Genomic DNA, 26,239 nt, shown 5'->3' on the forward strand with positions numbered 1-26,239 from the left:
ATATATGAACACATTGTATAATATAAAATCAGGGTAAATACATCTATCTCCTGAAACGTTTGTCATTGATTTGTGGTGAAAACATCCAAATTCTTTCTTCTAGCTTCTTTGAAAAATGTTTACTACATTATCATTATGTATAGTCACCCTACTATGCAATAGCACACCAGAGCTCTTTTCTGTTATCTAACTATACCTTAGTGCCCATGGATTGACCTCTTGACTGCAATGAGATCCACTTCTGGATTCCACATATGAGTGAGCTCATGCAGGGTTTCCTTCTCTGTGTCTGGCTTATTTCACTTAACAATGACTTCCACTCCATCCTTGTCATAAATGAAAGGATTCCATCCTTTTTGTAGCTGATTTGTATCCTATTGTGTGTATGTTCCATTCCCTTGATCCATCCATCAGTTGATGGACACTTTGGTTTTTTTCCCTATCTTTGCTTTGTGTATAGTGCTGCAGTGAACATGGGGGTGCAGATGTCTCTTTGACAGACTAATGTCATTTCCTTTGGAAAATACCCAGTAGTGGGACTGCTACATTTCATAATAGTTATGTTTTCAGTTTTTGAGGAACCTTTATACTGTTTTCCATAATAGCTGCTCAAGTTTATTTTCTCATTAACAGTGTACAAACGTTCCCATTTCTCCACATCTTTACCAATATTTGTATCTTGGTGTTAAGAGCCATTCTAACTGGGAGTGGGGTTTTTGTTTTTGTTTTCAATCTGGTTTTGATTTGAATTCCCCTGGTGATTAATGGTGTTGAGCATTTGTTCATATACCTGTTATCCATTTGTCTTCTGTGAAGAATACCTATTGAGGTCTATTGCCATCAGATTATTTATTTTTAATACAAAGCTGTTTGACTTCCTTGTATATTCTGTATATTAACCACTTGTCAGTTATACGGTTTGAATTATTTTTTCCCATTCTGTCAGTTGTCTCTTCACTCCCTCAATTGTTGCTTTTTCCGTGCAAAAGCTTTTTAGTTTGTTAAAATCTCATTTGTCAGTTTTGGCCTTTTTTTTCTGTGATTTTTTAAAGGATTATTTAAAAAAAAAACAAAACCTTTGCCCATTCCAGTGTCCTAAAATGTTTCCTCTATGTTTTCTTCTTGTAGCTCCATAGCTTTATCTAATAGTTTTGTATCTTACATTTATGTCATTAATACATTTTGAGTTTTTTTTTTAACTGATAAGAAACATGGGTCTAGTTTCATTCTTCTGCATGTGGATATCCAATTTTCCCAGTACTACTTATTGGAAAATAAAACTTTCCCTTTCTTCAATGTGTTCTTGGCACCTTTGTTGAAGATGAGTTAACTGTAGGTGTGTGATTTAGTTCTAAGCTCTCATTCTATTCCTTCCCTCCCTCCCTCCCCCTCTCTCTCATGCCAGTACCATGTTATAACAATTACTATTGCTTTATAATGTATTTTTAAAGTCAAACAGTGCAGTGACTCCTACTTTCTTTTTGCTCAAGATTGCTTTATCAATTTGGGGTATTTTGTAGTTCCATATGAATTTTAGGATTTCTTTTTTCATGAAGAAAGCCATTGGCATTCCAATAGGAATTGCATTGAATCCGTAGATGGCTTTGGTACTATAGAATTTTAACAATATTGGTTTCCCCAATCCATGAACACAGGATGCCTTACCATTTCTTTATGTCTTCTTTAATTTCTGTTATCAATGTTTTATAGTTTTCCTTGTATAGATTTTTCACTTCTTTGGTCAAATTTATTCCTGGCATTTCATTTTTAAGTATGTAAGAGTGAGAGAAATACTTACATATGTTCTGAAACATTTTCAGTTCTTTATGTTTTATGTGAACCTAATTTTCAGGGAGATAATCAATATACAGCAAATCAAAACTATTGTAAAAATAAATAGAACTAGTAATTAGGTTGATAGTAGTTTTTCACCCAAAATGTCTTAGTCCATCCTACTGACCTCTTCAAAGACTTTAAATAGTCCTAGAATGTGGCCTTCCAGCATCACATTGTACTGCATCTGAGTATTAGTATGTCTATGTGGCAGGGCCAGAATATACCCTAGACATTTGCTTATTTCCAGAGTTTTAGGATAATCTACAAATTCTAGGATTTCAAACTCATCTCATTTTGGAGAAGAAAGTAGCATGAAATATGTTTCAAAATTAGATTCATTGTTTTTGCTCATTCATACAGCTACCTCTCCTTTCATGTTTTATTTTTACAGGGGGAGAATTACTGGGGATTGAACCCAGAGGCACTTAATCACTGACCTATATTCCAAACCCTTTTTTAAAATATTTTTAAAATTTGAGGTAGGGCCTCATTAAGTTGCTAAGGCTGACCTCAAATTTGCAATCCTCTTGTCTCAGCCTCCTGAGTCACTATATTTTTACTATATTTGAGGGTAAAAGAAATCTAAAGCCTAAGACTTCAGAGAAACTAGAAAATTATACTTTCAAAATCGACCATCAGGGCTGGGGTTGTGGCTCAGAGGTAGAGCCTTTGCCTAGCATGTGTGTGGCACTGGGTTTGATCCTCAGCAACACATTTAAAAAAATGAAATAAAGGTATTGTGTCAACCTACAAGTAAAAAATAATTTTTTTAAAAAAATCAGACCATAATAGATGGGCTGGGGTTGTGGCTCAGTGATGGAGCACTTACTGAGGCACTGGGCTCTATCCCAGCACCACGTAAAAATAAACAAAATAAAGGTATTTTGTCCGTCTACAACTGAAAAAATATTTTTTAAAAAATCAGACCATAATAGATATTTCTTATAAGAAATCAAAGGATGTTATCAGTATTCTGATCTGCTAAACATGGATGATTGATGGATGGATATAGCCAGTGTGCCATCTGTAGTTACTTAAGAAGAAGTTATATGTTTGAGAAATCTTGCTATCTAGACTCCAGCTGATCTGGATTCAATCATTGTCCTCTTACCTACCAATCATAAGATGTTGGCAAGTTGCTAATATGTAAAATAAGGATAATTATATCAGCTACCTGAAAGGGTTGTTTGAAGAATAAAACCAGACAGTGTTCATAAAACTTTTAGAACAGCACCTGGCACATAGAAACTATTTACATGATATTGAACATTATTTTTTAAAACACATAAACTCATGTTATAAGATCTATGTATGAATTTCAACACATTTTTGTAATAACTGATAGCAATATTTGTCTACATTTGTACATCAAGGAATTTTCATGTTGATTTGATTTTCACAATAAAAACTCTTCGGGAGGTGAGGGTATTGTTGTTGCCAATTTGAAAATGAGAAAATTTTTGGAAATCCACTAAGAGAACTGATGACCCTACCTCCAACTACTCAAGTCTCACCATTTGTTCAAAAGCTTGTACTTTACTTCTAGGTTAAGGGTTCATTCTTACCTACCAGTTATTTTTTACTATATTTCATAAACAGACCAGGCTTTCAAAGTATTATTAGCCTGCCACATGTTATTTTCATTATACAAGATTTATCTCTTGTATTGCCTTAAGTAAATTAAGCATTGCCTACTGCATCTGTGATCACATTACACTGTTTAGTGACCTAGCATTAGAGCCAGTAGCTTTAAACTGGATAATCACAACTTTTGATTGGTGCCCTACTGACAGATGCATTTCTCAGAAGTGTTTTCTCCTACTTGAAGAAGCCCTGATGCAGTTGAACCTCTGCCATCTCCCAAGAAGTGGTACCCTAGGAAGGAAATCATACAGCCTCTCTTCTTGCTACTAACCTAGGGTGGGATCACTGCCACCAAATGGGATGGCAATCAGGCAGAAGGGATGGGTTTAGAACTGATCTGGTGTTCTCAGGGTCACTGCAACTCTTGCTTTGATTTTAAGAAATAGTATTGATAATAGCTTCCTCCAGGCATCATCTGAACAAGTGGCATTCATCATAGATTGGCTTATATTCATCAGGAACAGCTTCATTAGGAGTGTAATTGGAGATATAAGTATGTACTTCTGCAAAACATAATGAAATTTTTTAGTTGATAGCTAAACCTTGAGTCTTTTTTTTAAGTTATATTTTATTCCCCACCCATGCTCTGATTTCCAAATTAACTTTAAAATGAGCTTTGGAAATTTTTCTTAGAGTCTTAAAACAATCCTGACCTAACATGACTGTTATTTTCTTCATTTTAACCTTCTACAAAAGTATTGGCTGTGAACCGAAAGTGAGATTTTGAAAAGGTCTCTCTGCAATACTGCATTTTTTTACTAGGGTTTCTATACTGCTGTATTCAATGAGGAATCTCAAGTTCTTTTCTTGGTCACCCCTACAGCTCCCAAAGGCAGAAACAAGATATAGTAATGAAATCATGTATGTCATTTTATTTTTATTTTTGTCAGATATCCATCCTAGTAAATATTTAACCAAAAAATATCCAAAAATAATACTTGCAAATAACAATAGGCTCAGTGACCATAGGGCATACCATTCCCAACAAGTTTTTATATTTACACACTGTTCTTATAGTCTAAGAGACAGACATAAAATATTCACATATGTAGTCACTCCTGTGAAATAAAGATACTAGTTATCTGGAGGGTGGGGAAATCCTCACTATAAAAGTATATTTTAGACCTGGAGCAGGGAGATGGTACTTTGGGGAAGGTATTTAAGGGTTTTAAATTTTATTATAATAAGTGCATTGGGAAGCTAAAAATGGGTTTTAAGCAGAGAAATGGTGTGATCCTGTTTACATTTTTAAATGATTCATAAAATGATGACCAGCTGCTGTATGGAAAAATAATGGGAGTAAACATTTTTTCCTGCAGAGCTTTTGCAATGTGTAAGTCTCTACAATGCCCTTTAATCCAGTAATTTTTAGAAGTTTATCATAAGGAAATAATTATTATTAAACATAAAGAGTTAAAGATATTTATAGCAGTATCATTGAAAGTTGCAAATCTTTGGAAAAAGCAGTCTTGCTAGGAAAATGATTAAATAAATAACAATATATCCCTACAGCAGAATATTTTGCTGTTATTAAAAGTAAAATAAAAGCAAATTATTATAAGATTATGATGACAAATGTGTTAATGTTTATATCTAAAAGAAATTATTAGAAACAAATAAATCAAAACACTCATAATAGTTATGTTTAAATTATAAAAGGAATTTTGTTTTCTTTTACATTATAAATTTATAATTCAATAAATTGCATTTATTCTCTTATACATGTAGTTGTTTTATAAAACAATAAACATTGTCATTGTACATTTTAATTTTTTTAGACTTCATATTTTATTCATCAGTGTTAAATGTTTAAATATGTGAATCTATAAAATTTTTTCTCACCCTTTAAAACTATTACGTTTTCTTTGTCGTCGTTTTTGTTCAAGTGCTAAGGAGTTTGCATGTGTTCCTAACAAATTATCTGTTTCTGCTTTATTTTTTATCCTTTTATAGGCATTTGCCTGGTGGCCTGATTTATTGGCTGAGCATGCAGAGAAATTTTGGGCTTTATTCACAGTAGATATGGATACCGCACTGGAGGCTCAACCACAAGATTCCTGGGATAGTTTTCCTCTTTTTCAACTGCTTAATAATTTCCTCAGAAATGACAGTAAGCACTTGATTTTCTTTTGTATGTGAAGTGGGAAGGGTTGGGGAGTATCATGAATGTGTATGTGTATTTACAGAGCCCCTATACGGGCCCAGGAAGAGTTGACATGGGTAGCATTAATGTAGGCTCAGACTCTCTGGTTATATCATGGTCTGGGGGAGACAGGGATGCTGCCACACTGTTCCTGAGCTCTTAGGTTCCTCTTATTCCCACCCTCCAGCATTCATTAAGGACTTAACTAGGCACCCTTTGCATTGCAGTATGTGAACTAGAAATCTACAATAATGTTGGTACTTCTAGAGTTCTTGAACATACTTATATCTCTTGCAGACACCTTTGAAATTTGTCAACATCCTAAAAATTATTCTGTTGAGGCATATACAAACCTGCACTATGGTATTGCTTCTGGCTGGCAGTGAATTTATCTCCTCAGACTCCTCAGATGATAATAAAATTCTCCTGTGTGATGCAACTTGCTCATTTAAAATAAAGAAAATTTAAAGGTTCTCTATTCAGACCTTTATCCCAATGCAATAAAAACTTTTACAGATACTCTGGCAGGTGGTCTAGCAGCCAGTACATTATAGACCAAGTTGAATTCCACCTACTCCTAACCTCTGGTTCTAGCTTATTCTCCTTGATCAATACAGTGGTCTTCTGTTGTGGATTTTCTTCTCTAGTCCACATTCCCATATCTTGTAAATCATCCTCACTTATCAGGTTTTCTTATCAATTCCAATTCTTGTTGGCTACCATTCTTATCACCATTGGGATAGTCCTCACTCCCTTTATCTGAGTAGCTCTAGAACTTGGCACTATGAAGAGCACAGTGCTCACCAGGTCACCGGAACCACCCATACCCCATTGAAAGGGCTAGTTCTTCTTCCCATCTTTTTTTTTAACCCAAGTCTTTTCTTGGTCTCCTAGGATCACACCGTTTATACTTTTACATTCTTATATGTGTTAAAAATCCAAATTTTTTGTTATTTTTTTCCCAAAAGGTCACTACTATATTTTAAACCTAAAATCTATATTTTTACAGTTGTCTTTTAAATAAATAAATAAACACACACACATATGTAACTATATTGGTTTTGTTCACCCTCATACAGTGTTTCTTACCTTTCTTTAGTTGCTTGTCCCTTTGAGAGGTGAAATTGTGGACAATGGTGTACTCCCCATGGACATCCCAGGACTTTGACCAGGTTAAGAACCTTCATCCTGGTAGGAGAGGCATCATGTTATAGTAATTAATAACATGGGCTTTGGCGCCAAACAGATTGACATTTCTTTGCCACTTACTACTTGACCTTTGACAATAGCTTAACCTCTCTAAGCTTTAGGCTCTTCATTTGTAAAAGAAGGAAAGTGACAGCATCTACAGGGTCATTGGTGGTGAGGATTAAATAAAACGATAATTCATACATAATAGATGCTAAGTAAACATTGTAGATATCATGAGTTTTTGGTCTAAATTTTGTCTTGAGACTTTCAGTCATCTTACACAGGGTTATTAAAACAGGAGAATTTATTAAGGTTCACAGTTAAGTAGTTAGTAAAGATGATGAATCATTTAACCTACTCATAAAATATTAGAATTTGTTTTATAGAGAAAGCAAAACTTTTTGTAGATTTCTTAGAAATTTTCTTGGGGATTCACTACTAGAGCTCCAATGTATTAACTTTTTGTGTATTTTTAAGAAAAATTCTTGAATTATAAGTGCAAATTTTAGGAGATAGCAACACTGAACCACAAAATTTTAATTTTCTGCTAGTTTTAAAAATAGTTCATTTACAAGAGCTTCTTTTTTAAAAAAATTAAGTTGCAGATGGACACATAACTTTATTTTGTTTATTAAGTTGTTGTTTTTTTTTTTTTTTTTTTTTTTTTTTTTTTTTAATGTGGTGCTGGTGATGGAGCCCAGAGCCTTATGCATGCTAGGCAAGTGCTCTACCACTGAGCCACAACCCCAGCCCTCATAAGAGCTTCTTTTTCTGCTCCTGTTTTAAACATTTCCACATCATTAACTACTGAATGCATAAAGTACCATTCTGTGCTATTATGTTGTGTAATTCTCATTCAGAATAAGACACACTTATTACTGCTCTCTTTTGAGACCTGTCCATTTGGAAGGAGAAGGCTAGATCTTGGCTTTGATTTTGTAGTGATTAACAGATTTTTAAAAACATCAATTATTTCTGAAGAAAACAGCTCCTCCGTGTAGTGAGATAAATAGAAATGTTCCCCAGTGCCATAATTTCCTTTTGGTACTGGGAACACAGTGTGATCTGGGGAATTGAAATAGGATGCAGTAACTTTTATCCCAAACTCACAAGTTCCTTTCCAAAACCAAGACCACTAAGCACTATCTCAGTAGTTGGTAAACATAATTTTTCTATCTGTTACTATCACCCTTGATGAAATGAAGAATATTGTTAATAACTATATGTTTTATTACATTCCTTAATACTCAGATGGAGATTGAGTTCAAATGTTCAGTGTCAACCTTGGCTATCTCCAAATCATCCTTTTAGAAATCTATGGGAAAACACTGAGTGTCTATATTTTTTTTTTTAGCTACACACCCCCTCCCCCACCATGTGCCTTGAGAAAAGATCTTTGTATGAAAGCCAGGGTATCACAATTTTTGCCATATTGACCTAATTAAAGTTATAGTCCAAATCCTGCTTAAATATAGCTTAAACTATCCAGGGGTACTAGAGAGAGAGATTTGAATGTCCAGTCTTGGAAAGGGAGATAATTTGCTGAATAACAGTGTTTAGTTACATAGATGTAAGCCTGACAGAGAGAGAGTCTCAAGCAAGGTATGCTGCTAATTATATATAGATCTTAAATGATTATGACTTATTATTAATAAATAATTAGCAATTAATGTTATTATAGTATTAAATAATTAGTCTTATGTTTGCTTTTCCAAAATTTAGAATTACTAAGACCCCTTAAATTAATGGAGATATTAATTAGAATTTGTGCTTTATTTGTTGCTTGAAAACTTTGTAGCTGAGGATTTTTTAAATGAATAATTCAGATGCTGCCACAGGTTATTTACCATTTTTCTTTTATTAAAATCTTTATGCTTTGATATTTTAAAATAGACGTTTTCGTTTAGGGTGTGGAGGAGATCTTAAGCCTCTTCATTTTTCAACTGAGGAAATTTAAGTTTCTAAGTGGCCCTGAGCCTGGGCAGGGGTTGGCCAACAGGGAATTGGGGACATAGATTGGAGTCTGATCACTTGGCCTCTAGCTCAGTTTCATCCCACAGTAACAAAGGCAGATTCTAGGGACATTTATAAAATGATAGAGCATTTCTAAGGAACAGGAAATTCTCTGTGAACTTATATTTTTAACTCAGGAAATATTTATAGGGCATAGAGTTAAAGAGTGCTGAAAGGATCAGATAAAGGTATGCACTCTTCAGCATACATGTTAGGCAACATCTGTGACAAGATTGAACCAATTAGGAGGGAGAGGAACTCAAGCCCTCAAATTTGGTTTACTATTTTAAAAAGGAAAAAAAAAAACACATTATATCTGGGGCGTGTGTCTTTCCTTACAGTTAGTGGTGATTAGGGAAAGTCGTAGCTCTAAGAACCCTTGGAGATGAACGATGGTTTTCCTCAAGGGAAGAGTGCCAGCTGCACCACACTTTTAGCAATTGTCCCCAACCTCCCACCCCTCACAGCCTCACCCACTGATTCCCAAAGCAAGACCGATGATGAAAACAAACTCAGGCTCCCTTGTTTCTGGCCAGAACTCACTGAGCTCCAGCTTGCCTTCCACCCTGCTTCCTTTGGTCCTACCCACTCCCCGCCAGCTAAAGAGATAATTAGATGGGCAATCACTTTAAATGGTAAGGAAACAATTTTGAAAGAGAGGTGTATTAAAATCAAGGAAAAATAAATGTTTTCATAATGAAGCAATTAGCATGATAGTTAAATTATACTAAACGGCTAGAAATCGAGCACAAACAGAGTCTACCCTGGCATGCTATTTTTCCACAATTGTCCTGAGAATAGAAATGGCAAGTGACCGCTTCTGACAAATGAAAGCCATCTGCAAATGGCACAAATGATTTCTTTCAGCACTACTGAAAGGCAAACCCTTGGAGCTAGTCACCTTTTAATCTGTGGATATGCTAGCAAGTGGCAAATGACCATTCTATTGGGAACTGATTCCCAAGTGAAAAATACCACAGTGCTTCTTCTTTAATTAACAGCCTTTTCACATTGCTAGCACATTAAAGCCATCCCGAAGAACACCCGTGCGTATGTAATCAATGTCACAGCGTCTCTGCCTAAACGAATAATAAATGTTCAGGCTCTACACTAAGTGAAAACCTGTTCTCCAAGACTTTCACCTTCATAAAGATGGGCTTATAAAAATCTAAAAAGGAAAAAAAAAATTGGAATGTGGTCTCATGAGGATAAAAAGGCTAGTGTTAATAATTAACAAGGAGAGTGAAGTGGAGTCAAATTAGCCATAATAGAGCCCAGAGTGACTGGCAAAGTCACCTCTCATTATCAAAAAACTCATTAAGAAATGAAGAGGTGGAAATCCCGCTGGGTTATTCTCACACTTAGGCTGTATCAGAGATTATTTTTCAGATTTCTTTCAAATGAAGAACTGTTAGGTCACCGTATTGTATATTAGGTTAATCTTCAAGCTTTGAAATATGGAGGGCTGACACCTACATGTTATCCCACCTCCAGTGCTTAAATGATATGTGCATCTGAAACTCACGGATGGGTGTTTATAGATAACCTCTGTGTATACATATACTGGGGACAGTGTAGAAAGTCGTAGCTTTCAGATAATGGCGAGACTGCACACCAGCAGAATGTTATAGATAGGAACTTTTACAAATCATGGTATGACCAGCAAAATGTGAAAATGTATTTAACTTTCATCATCAAACATGATTGAATTCAAAATTGTATATCTGAATTTGTTTTACTGATCAGAATAAGACAGAAAAGCCATAAAGCACTAGCCTTTTCTCCTCAATTGAATTCCATAATACAACTCTTATTTCTTTACTACTTATAGACATTTGATTCAATTTAAATCTGCTTTTTATATTTTCTTAGGGTTTAGTGGCTGAAAGATAATAATTGCTGAAATGCCTCTGTGTCTTTCACAGCACATTTACAACTTCTGAAGACCATGGGCATCAAGAACCCCACACTTGAGAGCTGTTGATATTTTATACAACTGTGCTCAGTTGTTCCCATTAAAGGAGTTAGGTATTGCAGGGCACAACCCCAAAGATCAGAAGACGATGTATAGATGTAGTGAAATTACTGATTTTTGCATCCAGCTTTAAAATTAAATAATATTGTAAAAGGCAATATGAGAACTTCTGTACTATGAGATTTCTTTGTCTTCACCCTAAACATTGGTTAAAATTTATATTGACTTTTTCCTAAATCAATCCCACAAGAAACAGGTGCTGAATGCCAACAATTTAGAAATCCCAGGAACCTTGCAGACACATGGGTAAATAAGAAATCATCTGCCCTTGCAAGTCATAAAATCTATGGACGATACAAACATATATATGCCCCTAACTATAGTGCATTTGGTCATACATGTAGTGTGTAAGTCAATGTGTATAGCATCCTATGAAGTTTTTCATCAGAGTTTTAAGCATGGATTTGTTGCATTTGAATTTATCACCCCCCAAATAAGAAACTATACTATCTGCTCTCTCATTCCTTATCATTTATTCTCCCTAGATATTCATGTGTGTGTGTGTGTGTGTGTGTGTGTGTGTGTGTGTGTATATATATATATATATATATATATATATATATATATATGAATATGAATCTATGCATTTTAAACAAGGCCCCTAAAGGAAAAAGGAGAGCTGGATGAGATTTTAGGAGGTTACTCTGGTAGTTAAAGTATACATTAAATGGTACTAAACTATATAAAATTACCTATCAAATTTTTCATTAAAGGAAATATAAAATACCATGTGTTTTCTATTCTGCTTAAAATTAATGTGTTGCTTTCAGTTTCCTTATGAGGTGGATTTTTATTGATATATGCAACAAACACACATTTATTGAGTGCCTATTTAATGTGCCAGATTCTTGGCTAGGTGCTATTCCTGGATCTCAGGGGGTTTTGTTTGGTTTTATGAGTGTTTCCTTTTTCATACTGCTTTTCTAACTACTGTTCTCCTTTCTCCTGAAACCCATATTTATATTTCCTATGACAGGTATCTGTCTTCATTATATGCATTTTTCCAATGTGGAAGGGAACTGATTAACTTACACACTATACTTGCCTTGCTCGGGGTTGATACAATTCATAATCCTTTGAATAATCCTTGTTTATGGCAAAAATTGATTTCATTGTTTGTTTTTATTTGTTCTGTTTTGCTGGTCATGAATTACTCATTTCCTTCTAAAATATCTAATTAGAATTCTAGGAGGAAAAAGCCATTCTTACTAGTAATCCACAAATGCTAATGAATTGGAAAAGAGAAGAGTAACATAAAACTGGGTTGTATGGGTTCAAGAGTCAATAGTATACTTTTACCCTTAAAAGAATGCATGAATTCTTTTGATTATTCATTTTAACCAGTGATTGTTGTCTTAAGTAATAGTTATTAATTAGATCATAATTAAAAACCTCACTATTAAAAACCCGTGACAAGTACTTTTGTAAATCTAAATAATCAACACTGATTTCTTAATTATTGGTACTGTCCAAAATAATTGGGCCCATCTGCATCCAAAATTTAGCTTTATTTAAGCCTTTTCTTTCTGTTATTTCTGATTGTATCATAAGGTCTGATGTCACTGATGCTTCATTATTTTCTGAGGAGGTATTGGAAATGCAGAATCTTTGGGGAGAAAGAAATGGTTATTTTGATTAGCAAAGTAGGTGCTGATCTTCCACCTATATTGTTGTAACTACTTTTTGAGGCTCCAGAGCAATTTTACTCCCACACGTCAGGTATAGTGTCAGAAGTGTTCTTGGATGCGGCCACATTGGGAATTTGCCTCTTCCAATGCATTATTGCAATGGGGGCCTTGTAAAGGCTTAATTTAGACAAGTGACAGTCCCAAATCCTAACCCGTAGTTATTAAACCAGCTGGAGAAGATGGAAGCACTCATTCTGGTGCCTCAGGCTACATATTAAGAGGGTTTTTTGTCAGTGTCTGGTAGGAGTAGGGTGCAAACTGACATATGGGCAGCTAAGAAAAAGAGCATGCATTTACACAGACAGGCATAGCACAGTGTGTGTTTCTGTAGCCTTGCCTTTTGAAGCCAAATGGTCTCTTTCCTTTCTTTCCCCCACCCATGTGTATTTTTCATTTATTTCCCCCTTACCCCTCCCCTCTTTCCTTTCTCTCTCCATCTCTCTGTCTCCTCTTTTCTTTCTCTCTGATTATCAAAGAAATAATGCTGTCAACTTTCTAAAACTTTCAAATGTGGGTTCATGAGTTAATTTGTTAAAAAATAAAAAGGAACTCTCAGCTGAAATATGAGCCAACTTTTGACCAGAATTAAATATTAGTTGTAGTTCATAAGAAATAATCTCCATTTTCTCCATATTCTACAAGAAATAAACATTGTCATTGACAGTACATGAGTGACCAGAGAACCTCCTTTTGCCACATTCATTAAGAGACCTAAAATAAGCAATCTTTGTATCCAATAGAGTTTTTAGCAGTCTGAGAAATCATAGAATTTCTCACAACAGTATTACTCGGTGTATTTTTATTAAATCTAAGGGCCTATTCAGATCTCAGTAGGTTCTATAGTTGCCATTTAATACAATCTTCTGAGTTAGAGTTAGCTTCATGTTGTACTCAAATAGTCATTCATCTAACAATCATTTAAACACTTGCTCTGAGCCAGGAGCTTGGCTAGGTTCTGAGAATATAGACAGGATCCCTGCCTCAAGGATCTTGTATCCTCTAGGAGGAGAGAAAGATGTCGTCAAATACAGAAGCCACTTGAATAACAAGGACTACAGTGGAAGCCTGTGCAGTGTAGGAAACAAATCAAGGAAACCAGTAACTGGGCAGGGGGGGTGACAGATTGAAGCATTTCTGAGATATGGGAAAATCCTTAAATCTAAGGATTTGAACTGAATCATGAATATTTTTTATTTCTGTACCACCGGAAGTAGGGGAGTCAGGCTACAGAAATGAGTGAGAGAGAAAATCCTAAGATAGATCTTGGAAGGCTTTCCTATCATGTCAAGGCTCTTGGAGTCCTTTATGATGACCCACTGAAAGGTTATAGTCTTTACAAGTGGCATTATCAGTTTTATATTTTAGCAAAACCCTCTGCTTGAGATTTTGAGAAGATGGATTGGTAGAGGAAAAGTTTGAAGCCTAAAGTCCAGTTAGAAGATCATTGCATGAGTCAAGACAGGAGACAAGAGGACTAGAGAAGTGCAGTAGTGGTGGTGACAAAGAGAGGGAGAAGACATGGTGGAGTTACGAAGCCACAAGATGCTCAGGTCTTGATTGCTAATTGAATATAGGACGCAAGAAAAAGGCTTGTGGTACCAACCTTCATGTTCTTCTATATTGCTCAGGTAAAAAATCTTTATTTTTACTCTGAGGATGGGAATACAAGAAGAGAAGTTGATTTTTTTTAATAAGACAATGAATCCAGTATTTATCCAAATGTATCAAAAAAGCACTCTTGCTGGAAATACCTTGGTGTCAACTCCTGATTAGTCTTAGAACCATTATAACATCTGAAAACAACATGGAGTGTAATTCTTTTTATATACTTATTCATTTTAAGAAAAAATATAACTTCACTACCAATCCACCAAACTTCTTAAAGGTGTAATATAGTGGCTTTTGAATTCATGAGAAGCAATGCTCATTTGTCAATATAATAATTTGGTATGTAAACATGGGCTTTGGTCTTGGTGTAGTTAAAAGTAATGATAATACCTATCAAGATGGAGAGCCAAAGGTTCTTTATGTTTGTTTTTTTTTAGTAATTGTAAGTCAAGGCTTAAGTATATAGTCTTGCAGTGTGCCAACATAAAACTTCCCAGCTTTTTGTGAAGATTGTATTATCAGCACATTGAGTATTTCCACACTGTTAACTTATTTTTTCCAATCATTGAATGCAATAGTTTTCTGAACTTCTTTTTTCTGTTGTATCTGAATTTTTTTCGGAATTCTAATCCTAAAAACATTTAATGCATCTAAGATACAGTGTCATGTATTTGTCATTTGCAAGATTTTTTGTTACCTAAAATAATTTACTACATTTTTAGGTCTTAAAAGATATTTTAAGGCATCTTGATGTGCTGATCTTAGGCTAATAGACAGACAAATAATAGTTTAGGGTAACCTAAAGAAAGTAATAATTGTATTAGAATCTGTATAGTTTAACATGAGGCTTTCATATCAAATCCTTTTTCTACTGGCCAGTGACTAAATAACCTTAAGAAGATATCCTAAACTCTCCATGCCTCAGTTTTTTATTGATAAAATTTTTTAAGTAATATTTTTTTCCTCAGAGATTTTTTGTGATAATTAAATGAGAGAATTTACAGTAAATCCTAACACTGTGCTTGGCAGCCCAAAAATGCTAAGGAAGAGGAGAGAGAAAAAAGGTTTAAGTAAATATTCAATAAATTAGATTTACGTCTATTTTTAAATTTGCCTATCACAAGGATGTAGAAATTTTGAATAAGAATTTTTATCCTTACAGTTTACCATCCTCATTTAGGTGCATTTGGTAAAAGTAAGTGAATTACAAGATATAAAGTACCTTCTATTTCTATGATTGAATCTCCAGGAATAAATAAAGCCCTTTTCAGTGTGGAAACATCATTAAAACAGCATTAGTCATCTAAATAACACATTTATCATTAAATATGATTATTCCCACTTTAACTGGAAATTTTTTAACATCTAGATGAAACAGAAGATGTTTTACCCATCAAAGAAAGAGAAGAAAATTGTATTGCATGTCCTCTGGATTTATAATTATTTCCAATACTGCTTTCACTTGTTTGTAGTTGTGCAGCCTCTGACAAATTTCAGAATCACATAAATACATTGCAGTCATTTTCATATGCATGCCATGGTGGTAAATGTCATGTTCTTTTCCAAAGTTTTAAAATAGTAGGCTTTTAGTATAGCTTTGCCCTAAAGAAGATACTGTGGAAAACTTACATAATTGGTCGAATATTTTATAAGACAGGACTCTTGAGGTTGCTAGTAATTAAATTTAGTAACTATCAGTATGTGTAGCTATCCGAATCCCTAAAAGTGAATGAGGCTGCTGAGAAACATTTTCCCCTCTTCCACCTCTAGCCACCTCAGCAGAGGCACCATCACCCTATATCTTGTCTATTGCAGTAAAAAATTGAAGCTTCTCTGCCCTAGTCTTGGGCATGTAACTTCATTTTCCACACAGCAGCCAGAGAGGATATATCATGCCACTTCTCTGCTTAATAATAACAAAATGAATCTTCCCATTGCACTCAATAAAGCCCAAACTCCTCACCAAGCCATAGGATCTAGATACTTCTATGAACACTCTCCTCCCTCCCTTACTCATCCTTCTAGAAGAATACTGGCTTATTCCTTCCTAAAGTTTTGTGCTAGCTTTTTCCTCTTCTTGGAAATCTCCCCTCCAAATTGTTCATGGAAACTCTTCTATTACTTAAGTTCAATGAAAAATGTTCTCTCTTCAGAAATATCTTTCCTGCCCATGGGGTATATTTTTTTCAAATGGACACATTTTCACTTTGAGAAATATTTGCAATATCTAGCACTACTGACCAAAAAAATAACAAATTCTTTTTTTCCTGTTATTTAGCATTACTTAATATTTTCCTAGAGAACCTCCACTCTTCCCATGTGTGACATAGGCTCATACTGGCCTAAGTTTCAATGAAATTTTATCCTATGCATAGAAAGAATCCATCTCCTGAAGGAGGTGGGTGCACTTGGTTCAGTAGTCTTCTGCAGCACAAATCTTAAGACTTCTCCAGTTGCTCTATGTAGAAAGTCCCAAACTACAGTTCATTAAAGGCTAATGAAAATTTGAAAACAGTGTGTCTGATGTGCTGTTTTTAAATCCAGATGTGTAGGGAAAGAGGAGGTACTGGGAAATGAAATTAATCAAATTATTTGTTATATTGTGTGCATGTATGAATATGAATCTCTGCATCATGTATTATTATAATGCACCCCAAAATTTAAAAATAAATAAATAAATAAATATATGTGTGCTGGGGCTGGGCATGTGTCTCAGAGATAACTCTTGCCTAGCATGGGAGAGGACCTGAATTTGATGCTTAGCACTGCCAAAACTTCATTGTTTAAAAAAATACATATGTGCAAAATTGGATGAATAAAAATGAAAATCCACAAATCATTAAAAAGTTCATGGATCAGAACAGATAACTCCAAGGCCACAGTCACCTTCCTCGTGAATGAAGCAAGTGTAGCTCTTAGAAATAATGAAATTGGCTTCAAAGAATTGGACAGATTTAGCACTTCTGTGATATGCAGCCTAGCACATGGATTCCCTCTGCTTAATTGCTGCACTTACAACGTGTCAGGACCTTCTGGGGAACCAGCAGCGCCCTGGAATATCCAGTAAGCGGTCATGTGCCTATGTGTTAAAACTCTTAGAAAGTACAAACATACCACCTGCCAGGGACATTTTTATAGAACTGTAATCTGTTTTTTTGTTTTGACAGCCATGTATGAAAGGCTAAGAATACTTTGGGGTCAATTTCCATGATATGATATTCAATATTGGGAGAGAAATTATTATTACTATGTTATCTATCAGTTCTCCTGGATCAGACTCTTAAAAAAAAAAAAAGTTGTTTTATCCCTATTTTCCAAATGGCTAATACTCTTCCTCTGAAAAGCACTGTTTCTGTTTGGCTATTTCAGCACTTTTATGTAATGGAAAATTTCACAAACACTTGCAAGAGATCTTTGTGCCTTTGGTTGTCCGCTACGTGGATCTCATGGAGTCCTCCATCGCCCAATCAATTCACAGAGGTTTTGAGCAAGAGACATGGCAGCCTGTCAAGTAGGTATTTTACCTAGTGTCCACAGAGCCTCTGCCTCTCAAGCCTGACCTTATGACTTTACACATGGCCATCTGTAGTTATTGCTTATGGTGGTCCCTTCCCACGTTGTTTGTTTCTTTACAGGAATATCGCCAACAGTCTTCCCAATGTAGCTCTTCCAAAAGTTCCAAGTCTGCCTCTTAATCTTCCACAGATTCCTAGCCTTTCTACTCCTTCGTGGATGGCTTCTTTATATGAGTCCACGTGTGTATCCCTCACTTATTTCCTGGTGGTGTGTGTTAGCTACTGCATGGCCTGGGCTGTGTTTGTGCAGATGTGTTTAGATTGCATGGCATTTATCATTGTTAGTTGAAGAATACTATAGTTTTGGTTTTATTTGTTTGAGTCTTTTAAGCTATTAAGCTAAGCTTAGCATATCGATGATAAATGATGCAAGTTGAAAAATGCAAAACCACACTGGTTTGATGTAATTCACATGTGATCTACAGAACAGGGGTCATTTTGTGATCCAGTTTTGTCAACTCTTCCCTAAGTGATAGAACCAAATCCTCCTTGTACAGACAGTGTGATAAGTATATTTTAAGGGTACTTAGGTTTAGCTTTCTTATTGCCCACATATTTATCTTGTGCATGTAGAAAGCCATTATAAAAATGTTTTCAAGAATATATTTTTGGGCTTGGATTTGGCTCCATGGTAGAGCACTTGCCTAGCATGTGTGAGGCATTGGGTTCAATTCTCAGCACCACATAAACACAAATAAATAAAAGTTATTGTGTTTATCTACAACTAAAAAATATTAAAAAAAGAATATAATCTTTTCTGTTTATCTTAGTCTGAATGTTAAAATAACAGTATTGCACCTTGCAGGAAATTCCTTTATTTCCAAGCAGTGGGAAGTTCTCCTTTTGTTCCTTTAATGTATTAGTTGGCACACATGCTTATTTTAAAATATTCTTTATACCATTAAAAAGCCATGTTTTTAATTCCACATGGTGATAAGCCTACCTGTTGCAATTCAGAAACTAAGAGTCATTAAAGTAAAGTTATTGGCTTTGAAATTGATCAGGTCTGAATTTAGATCTTAGGTTCTTAATCATAAATCTTTCTTAGCCTCACTTTCTCAACTCTAAAATGGTCATGGCACCTAATTCAAAGATATTTTTATAGAGACTGGAAAAAAACTGTAGGGAAATTCCTGCATGTCCTAGGCTTTCAATAAATGATGACTACAATAGGCACATCCTAAGTACCTAGTAAATAATTATTATTACTACTACATATTATTATTATAACTATCACCAGTCCTTCTCATTTTCAGTTATAACTGTAAAGGTTTAAAAACTATGAGCCTTACAGCAAGCAAATTAACTAAGTAACTAGTTCACAAATATAAAAATCTCAAGTAGGCAATAACATCTTTTGCCCAAGATATCACATGAAGTCAGAAAGAATAAATATTAGAAGAAGAAAAAATAATTTCCATTTATTGAGAGCTTACTGTGTTCTTGGGACAGTGCCATGTTCATTACCTACAACTCTATAAGGTAAGTGCCATTATCTCCATTTTACAGTTAAGAAACTCTAGTCACAAAGACATTAAGAAAGAAAACTTGCCCAATGTCTCACATAAGCAAATGACAGGCAAAATTTGAAGTCAGTTTGCTTGATTACAAAGCCCTTATTTTTATTCAATATTTTTCTGCTTTCAGAAAACACATTATTTAAAAAGTTACTAGCTTTCTCTCTATCCCACCACCAACTGTCAACTCTATACCCAAACTAGTAAACACAGACAAGAAAACACAGGGAAAGACCAAGAAAGAGAACAGCTTGCAAAACAGCTTGGCAATATTTCTCCAAGTTAAACATCACCACTGGACTTATATTGCCAGGATATTATTTTACATGTGAATCTTTCTCTTATAGGCAAATGCTTTGGGTCATTGTAGTATGTAGAGCAGTGTGTGTGCGTGCACTCAGGAATTAACTGCAAAGTGTAATGAACCTTTCTAAGTGTATGAGTTTTGGTACTTATTTATGCTGTTGTATAATTTAATTCTTCTTCCTCATTCTTCATCAATTTCACACCTTGATTTTGACCAAGAACACTATTGTGGAGGGTAATCTGTAAAATTTAGTTTTTTCTTATTGCCATTTTTTTTTTAGCTTTGAGGTTTATGTGAACCACGAATACCTTATTAATAAAGACCCTGTTTTAAAATGCTGAGAATCTCAGGAGAGGAATTATGACAAATTCAGGCTTTATAAATACTTTTTGTCTCCCTGTTCTAGGCAAATTTTAAAAAATATGTTCTACAAATCAATCACTATTATTTTTACCTACCAAGATTATCAACGTTAGGTTCTTTGTCATGATGTCCAGAATTCACATAATGTTATGATGTCATTGCAGTTGGCTTTTTGTTGTTTTATTGTAAAATTTTAAATAAGAAGAAATATTTCCATTTCACATAAAATATTAAAGATAAAACTCCGGATTTAGATAAATTTATTTACATATTTATATAATGTATAAATTTATATAATATATAAGCATTTATTTATCTTTTTTATATTTTATAAAATCTTCATCCCCAGTCTGGAGATGTAGTTCAGTGGTAGAGCCAACCTAACACATGCAAGGCCCAGGGTCTGCTCTCCAACACCACAAAAATAAATAAATAAACAAAAGCAAATATGGGTTTGAAGAGACAGACCTACCTAATAGCACATGACTCATGCTGAGGAGCTCCTTTAAAGAAAAAAAACTGATGTTCTTCCACATCTTTTTATATATAAAATCTTCATTTTCAGTATTTTTGCTTTAGAAATGAATACCAGTAAGGTAAATTTCCTGCAGGCATATTTAGGAGATCTCTTGGAGTCCATTATTCATATTTGAATTATTTTAATCTGTTAATAATACCTTTAGGAATAGGTCACTGATTAGAGATAATTTAAAATAGAAAAGCTCTGAATAAATTGCAGGTTACAGGTATCAACTCCAAAGAAAGCCTATTTACATTTCTTTATCTATTTAATTATAACAAACACTTGTTATCTTAATTACATTCCCAATTAAGCACATTGTCCAAAATCTTGCCGTAGCATAAACAGAAGAAAAATATCCATATTTTCTTCAAAGATTTAATTGTCATGAAGAAATTTTTAATAGCAATCTGCTTTTACTGCTCAAGATTTTGCTTTGGTGGTGATTTATGTTGTCAAATAATATACATATTTCAAGTTTCGTTTCTCCAAAGTAAGAAAATATAAGAAGCAGATTTGTTGCTTCACTGATTATATCCAATTAAAACAGAGCTCCTTTAATCTACCAAACTGTACACTATAGACACATAGGGATTTTGCCTGGCCATTTTTTTCTCTTATATTTATTGTGCATATGCTAAAAGGAAAAGTAAACGTCATGTCTATTCAAACATTTTTCACACCAGCATCGTCATGTATTATCTGGTTCTTTTATTTAATGGTCCACTTGGTCCATATTCAGGTGAGGAGACTTTAGGTGAGTAAAGTTCTGTGCACTGTTTTGCTGTGATTAGTCCCTTGAGAACTTAACTCTGAGGACAGCTTGGCTAGACCAGGAGATCACAGAAATTGCCATCAGCATGGGAGGGGGAAAGCAACGGAGCTGAGACACTGCCAGGGTACAGGGCAGAAACATAGCTTTTAATTAGCCAGAGCAAGAGGTGATTTCTCTAAACTCGCTAATTAAGATATGTTTAGCTAAATAATATGATTATTTAAAATCGCTTTATTTTTCATAAAAGTTTTCCACTGTGCCCTTATAATAAATGAGTTTATTTCTTCTGTTTTCTTTTGCAAAGTGAAAATATAAATTTTAGTTTAGTAGCTGTGAAGCAATGGTTAGAAAGCTAAGGACAAATGAATCAGACAGCAGCTTTTTTTTTTTTTTCTCTTTGTTCTCTTTACAGTTCAGTTTCATTATGTTGTAATGTAGGAGTATTTTACTTCCAAAACATCTCTCTCCCTATTAACCTATATACTTACATAATGGAAAGTGCCAGCATTATCGTTTACCCAAATATTATATGAACTCCTCTAAAATTACCTTCATGAGTGGTGTGAAAATACAGTCCCTTAGAGTAATTTTACCATAGTAGTGAATGTAGAGCATATTTTGGCTCCACAGTTGGACATAAGGACTTGAAATGCATGAATCTGCTCTGACTTCAGAGCACCCTGAATGCCTTTTCTCTGTTAAACCACCTTGACTAAGGTAGATTCTAATTATGAGCTAGAATAGTCACAAAGCACTTCAAAATGAAAATAAAGGTTTGCTTCCTTACCTAGCCTGTCATTTTATTTTCAGTACCTGTTTCATTTCTACCTATAATGGAGTGATAGTCTAAGGTGTGTGCTATATACCTATAGACAGAAGCCATCATAAGATAGGCACATGTGTAGGACTAAAGAATAAAGCCAAAGATGCTGTCATATGAATTTCTTGCATAAAATATACATTTTAGAATTTCTAGGAAAAAATATTTGTGTATTTATCCTACAGATTGGTAAAGAATCTTAAAAATGTTGTTCTTATATATACACAATTTATTTCCTTTCCCTAGTTAGCTATCCTTATCCTCCTATCCTTTTTTTAATCTTACTACTGTTATTTATTTATATTTTATTCTCCTTATCTTATTAAAATTAGAAAGGAAGAATTAGAAGGCTGGACAAAGAAATATAGGGTCACTGGATATTTTATGTGGTACTTTTTTGCTAACAGCAATAGATACAGAATGGAAAACAACAAATTGTTGGTCCACATAGTTAATGTTGGAAGTGCATGATGTTCTTCATTTCTCCCTTTTTTTTTTTTCTAGCAATGGCTCAGCAACATCAGAAGACCTTTTTTGGAAACTTGATGCACTGCAAATGTTTGTCTTTGATCTACACTGGCCAGAACAAGAATTTGCCCACCATTTAGAGCAAAGACTTAAACTAATGGCCAGTGATATGATAGAGGCCTGTGTCAAAAGGTAGACATGTATTTTCAAGTTGCTGCTTAATGTGCTAGCACCCAAGTACCTGTTATATGATTGTCATATGAAAGAATTCAACATATAATGCTATTTCCAAAATTTCATGGGCCTTAGTTTCCCTCACCTAAATTCTGGAAACCCATGTAATTGACTAAATTGACCTGACACTTTTTATTTTCCAGGTCTCCCATCCATTGTCCTAATCAGTAGCACCCATAACACATGAATCATTTTTGTTGTACTTATTATCTCTCTGGGAATACTGTACTTTAAATTCCCAAGGTAATATCTTGTGAGACATATGGAAAAGGTCTGTTGAGTTCTTAATGCATTATGTACTGTGTCTGTGTACTGTGAAATGGCATGGCAAACTCAAAATATTATCAGCATTTTTTCTGGGATTGCTCAATGTTTTCGGGTATTCTCTGTCCACACCAGGTGAATGTCATGTATCTGCTTACATTCTTTAGCACTTAACCAGAAATAAGTTATTGGACTTTGGATTCTTCCAAATCTGCTTTCATTTTTTTTAGAAGTTTCTGCAAAATCAGCATTGCATTATAATTGGGTAAATATTATTTTTTTCCATTGCCCTTGTTTAGGATATGTTCAAGATATGTTCAAGAATGCTGTAGGGCAGCATATTGGAATAACAGTCAAACACTGGTTGGAGCAATTGAATATTCCTGAATTCATTAAATCAAGAAAAATCTTGTCTTGTTTAATGGCTATGGATTAAATTAAGGACATGCCATGGATTAAATTATTTCATATTTTTAAATCATCTGTGATTCTGATGCCTCAAATCTGTGGATATTCTTTGGATACTTTAGCAAAATCAAAATTTTCTATTATTCACTTTATTCCCCAAACCCACCTGCAACTTCAAGTGTTTAAAAAAGAATTTAAGTGACATAAAAGAATTATATGTTCTCTATTTTACATCTTATAGTCCAGACTTGCACATTTTTTAATTTGGTGAGCCCTCACATAGAGGATTTATTATACTTGAAGGCAGAGAAGTAAATTATTTTTCTACTTGGAAATTAATTCAGGCAGTTAAGTGAATGTATGAGATTATTTCCCATTAAGTGGGATACATTAGATATAACAAAGAGCTTCATTTGAGTAGCAATATTGACCCCGTAAAGTTGACAGCCAAATACCACTTGGTAAAGCACATTTTAAAAGGTTGTTCTTACATGTAACATTGCAGTCTGACCTTTTATTTGAGACACCTGAAAAGCACAAGCCACCTCCTCCACCAGGTCCCAAGCTCTGTCACACTGCTCCCTCCTTATTTGCATGTTTTAAATTATCATCTTATAGTGTTGATTTCACATTAACAAAATAGGTGGGACATATGTCAGAATTTCTTACTCTGAATTCATGTTTTAATAACTAGAACAAGAACTGCATTTGAACTCAAGCTACAAAAGGCAAGCAAAACAACTGACTTGCGCATTCCAGCCTCTGTGTGCACAATGTTCAATGTATTAGTCGATGCCAAAAAACAAAGCACCAAACTCTGTGCCCTGGATGGAGGACAAGAGGTAAGCAGAGTGTGTGATTCACATGACACTGCAGCACAGGGAGTCCTGGCAGGAGGGTCCTTGGCTCAGGTCACCTCCTCCTGCTTTATATAAATGTTGCCTAAAATTTTACAAGTGGCCACTGGATTTCAGATATGCAGTTTTAGGTGTTTTGTATTTACATAAACCTTGCTTTTTACAAGCAAATGAGAGAGCTAAAAAGCTACCTGCTTTGTTTAAACAAATGTAGACTATCCAGAGTTTGCATCCATACAAGCAAGGCACAAAAAATAGCATATGAAACACTTTATTTACACAAGTTTCCATTTTTTAACGATCAAGTAGAAATCCACTTAAAAAGTAGGCCTAGTTCTTATGCACATATGTTCTATTTATTTTAGTTTGATTTATAATTTGTTTGGTTTTTAATTCACAAATACAATTTCATCTTACGCCATGATTTGTTTTGGTTGTGAGTGGTGATTGGGTTAAAATTATTTATTTTTCTTATATTATCTGTTTAAGTTGACATTTTGTTGCTTTTTTTCCCCCATTATAATTACTTTTTCATCATTTCTTTATTCTTCCCATATGTTCTCTTTCTTCATCATTTTTTTTCACCCATGGCATGATCCAGGTTGGTAGTCAATGGGTAAGTCTCTCTCACTCTTTTTTTTTTTTTTAAGAAAAGCACATTCATTTTCATTTTAATTGTTATTTTTTTAGAATTGTAAATTTTTATGTTATATTTTAAAATTAAAATAATCTAATTAATTACATTTTCAGGGTTTCCACTTCTGTGTGTGTATACAAGGTTAACAGCTTACTGTAACCTAGAAATAGCCCAAAGACAAATTAAAATACATGTAAATACTTAACATCTTAAATAATACCAAGGAAAATGTTTCTGGTCTATTAGGGCTGCAGAATCTAAAAATTACCCTTAGATTTTTTAAAGATAAAATATTTAAAGCAAAATGAACTTGCCTTTCTTTCAATGAAAATCTAAATAAATTTAGATGCAGAGTGACTATTAACAGTTTCATGCATATATTTACAGTATATATTTTCATAGATAACAGAAGAATTTACAGTTTGGAACTTTATATGATATATAGCATATTTCAGGAGAATCCCTAAATACTACTATCAGGAAGATACACCCAAAGTCGTTTCATTACTGCTGAACCCAATTGTGGATGTCAGGTTCAAGTCCACGAGTAACAACTCACTTTCAAACTCAATAAGAAATACAGGCACACAGGTGACAAGCACTGTTCTCTGGTTAAATGATTCTTATAATCAACAAAGGTAGTGGAGAGACTTTTGCACTTGATGAAAGGTCATCCGCAAGTATCACCCAGGTTCTTATTTCCACACACACTACATGGTTTCAAAACCTTCATGCATACTGAATTGATTAAATTACATTCTTTATTTTGTTGTTGTTATTGTTAGTCAAGATGTTTTAATGTCCTATGAACAGGTTAAATCTTATAAGTCTTACAGCTGACACCTGGATGTCAAAGGCAGGGCCATCTTTACTAAGCTGACAGTTTTCATCCAAGAAAAATGTGTTAGCTAATTGTGAAAGTAGATAAGAAAGCACACTATTTGTAAGTTTCATACTTACTAACTCCGATATTGACATTAGCTATTTGCCCATAGTTTATATTTGCGTGTACATACTCATAGTTCATTCTTTGAGCAATTCGGTAATGAAAATGGATTTCTAATACCATTTTCTACAGCCTTATGAATATAAGTGACTGGCACACAAGTGTTGTGGATTGTTTAGTAATTATCATTCTCTGATCATTTACAAACGATTTATTATCTCTAATTATCTGAATGAGTAGGCAGCTGGCTTAGATACCTATGGCTCTAATCACCCTTCATGTTTTTCAGTACCTAAATGTGAGCTTTTGTCTACCTGAGTATATTGTCTTAAGTCTCTTCATAAGCCCGTTCTTTTCTCATCCTGATTATAGAATCATCTTGCTTCTTCC

The 26,239-nt window shown here is 34.3% G+C and overlaps 1 protein-coding gene across 5 annotated transcripts in view; it reads left to right on the top strand.

Moving 5' to 3' along the window:
* Positions 1–26,239, top strand: part of CADPS2 (calcium dependent secretion activator 2) — a 548,538-nt gene that overhangs the window by 447,625 nt on the left and 74,674 nt on the right. For 2 of the 5 annotated variants that reach the window (XM_081286749.1, XM_081286751.1), the window contains 5 exons: positions 5,434–5,590; positions 17,528–17,669; positions 22,540–22,695; positions 24,104–24,251; positions 24,868–24,882. In XM_081286749.1, the coding sequence (XP_081142875.1) occupies positions 5,434–5,590; positions 17,528–17,669; positions 22,540–22,695; positions 24,104–24,251; positions 24,868–24,882 (618 nt within the window). Of the gene's footprint in view, positions 1–5,433; positions 5,591–17,527; positions 17,670–17,793; positions 17,914–22,539; positions 22,696–24,103; positions 24,252–24,867; positions 24,883–26,239 lie in introns of all 5 variants that reach the window. The other 3 variants (XM_081286750.1, XM_081286752.1, XM_081286753.1) reach the window with 2 other exon arrangements.

This window comes from Spermophilus citellus, assembly GCF_964194105.1.
Source record: "Spermophilus citellus genome assembly, chromosome: 3".
NCBI classification, from domain to species: domain Eukaryota; kingdom Metazoa; phylum Chordata; class Mammalia; order Rodentia; family Sciuridae; genus Spermophilus; species Spermophilus citellus.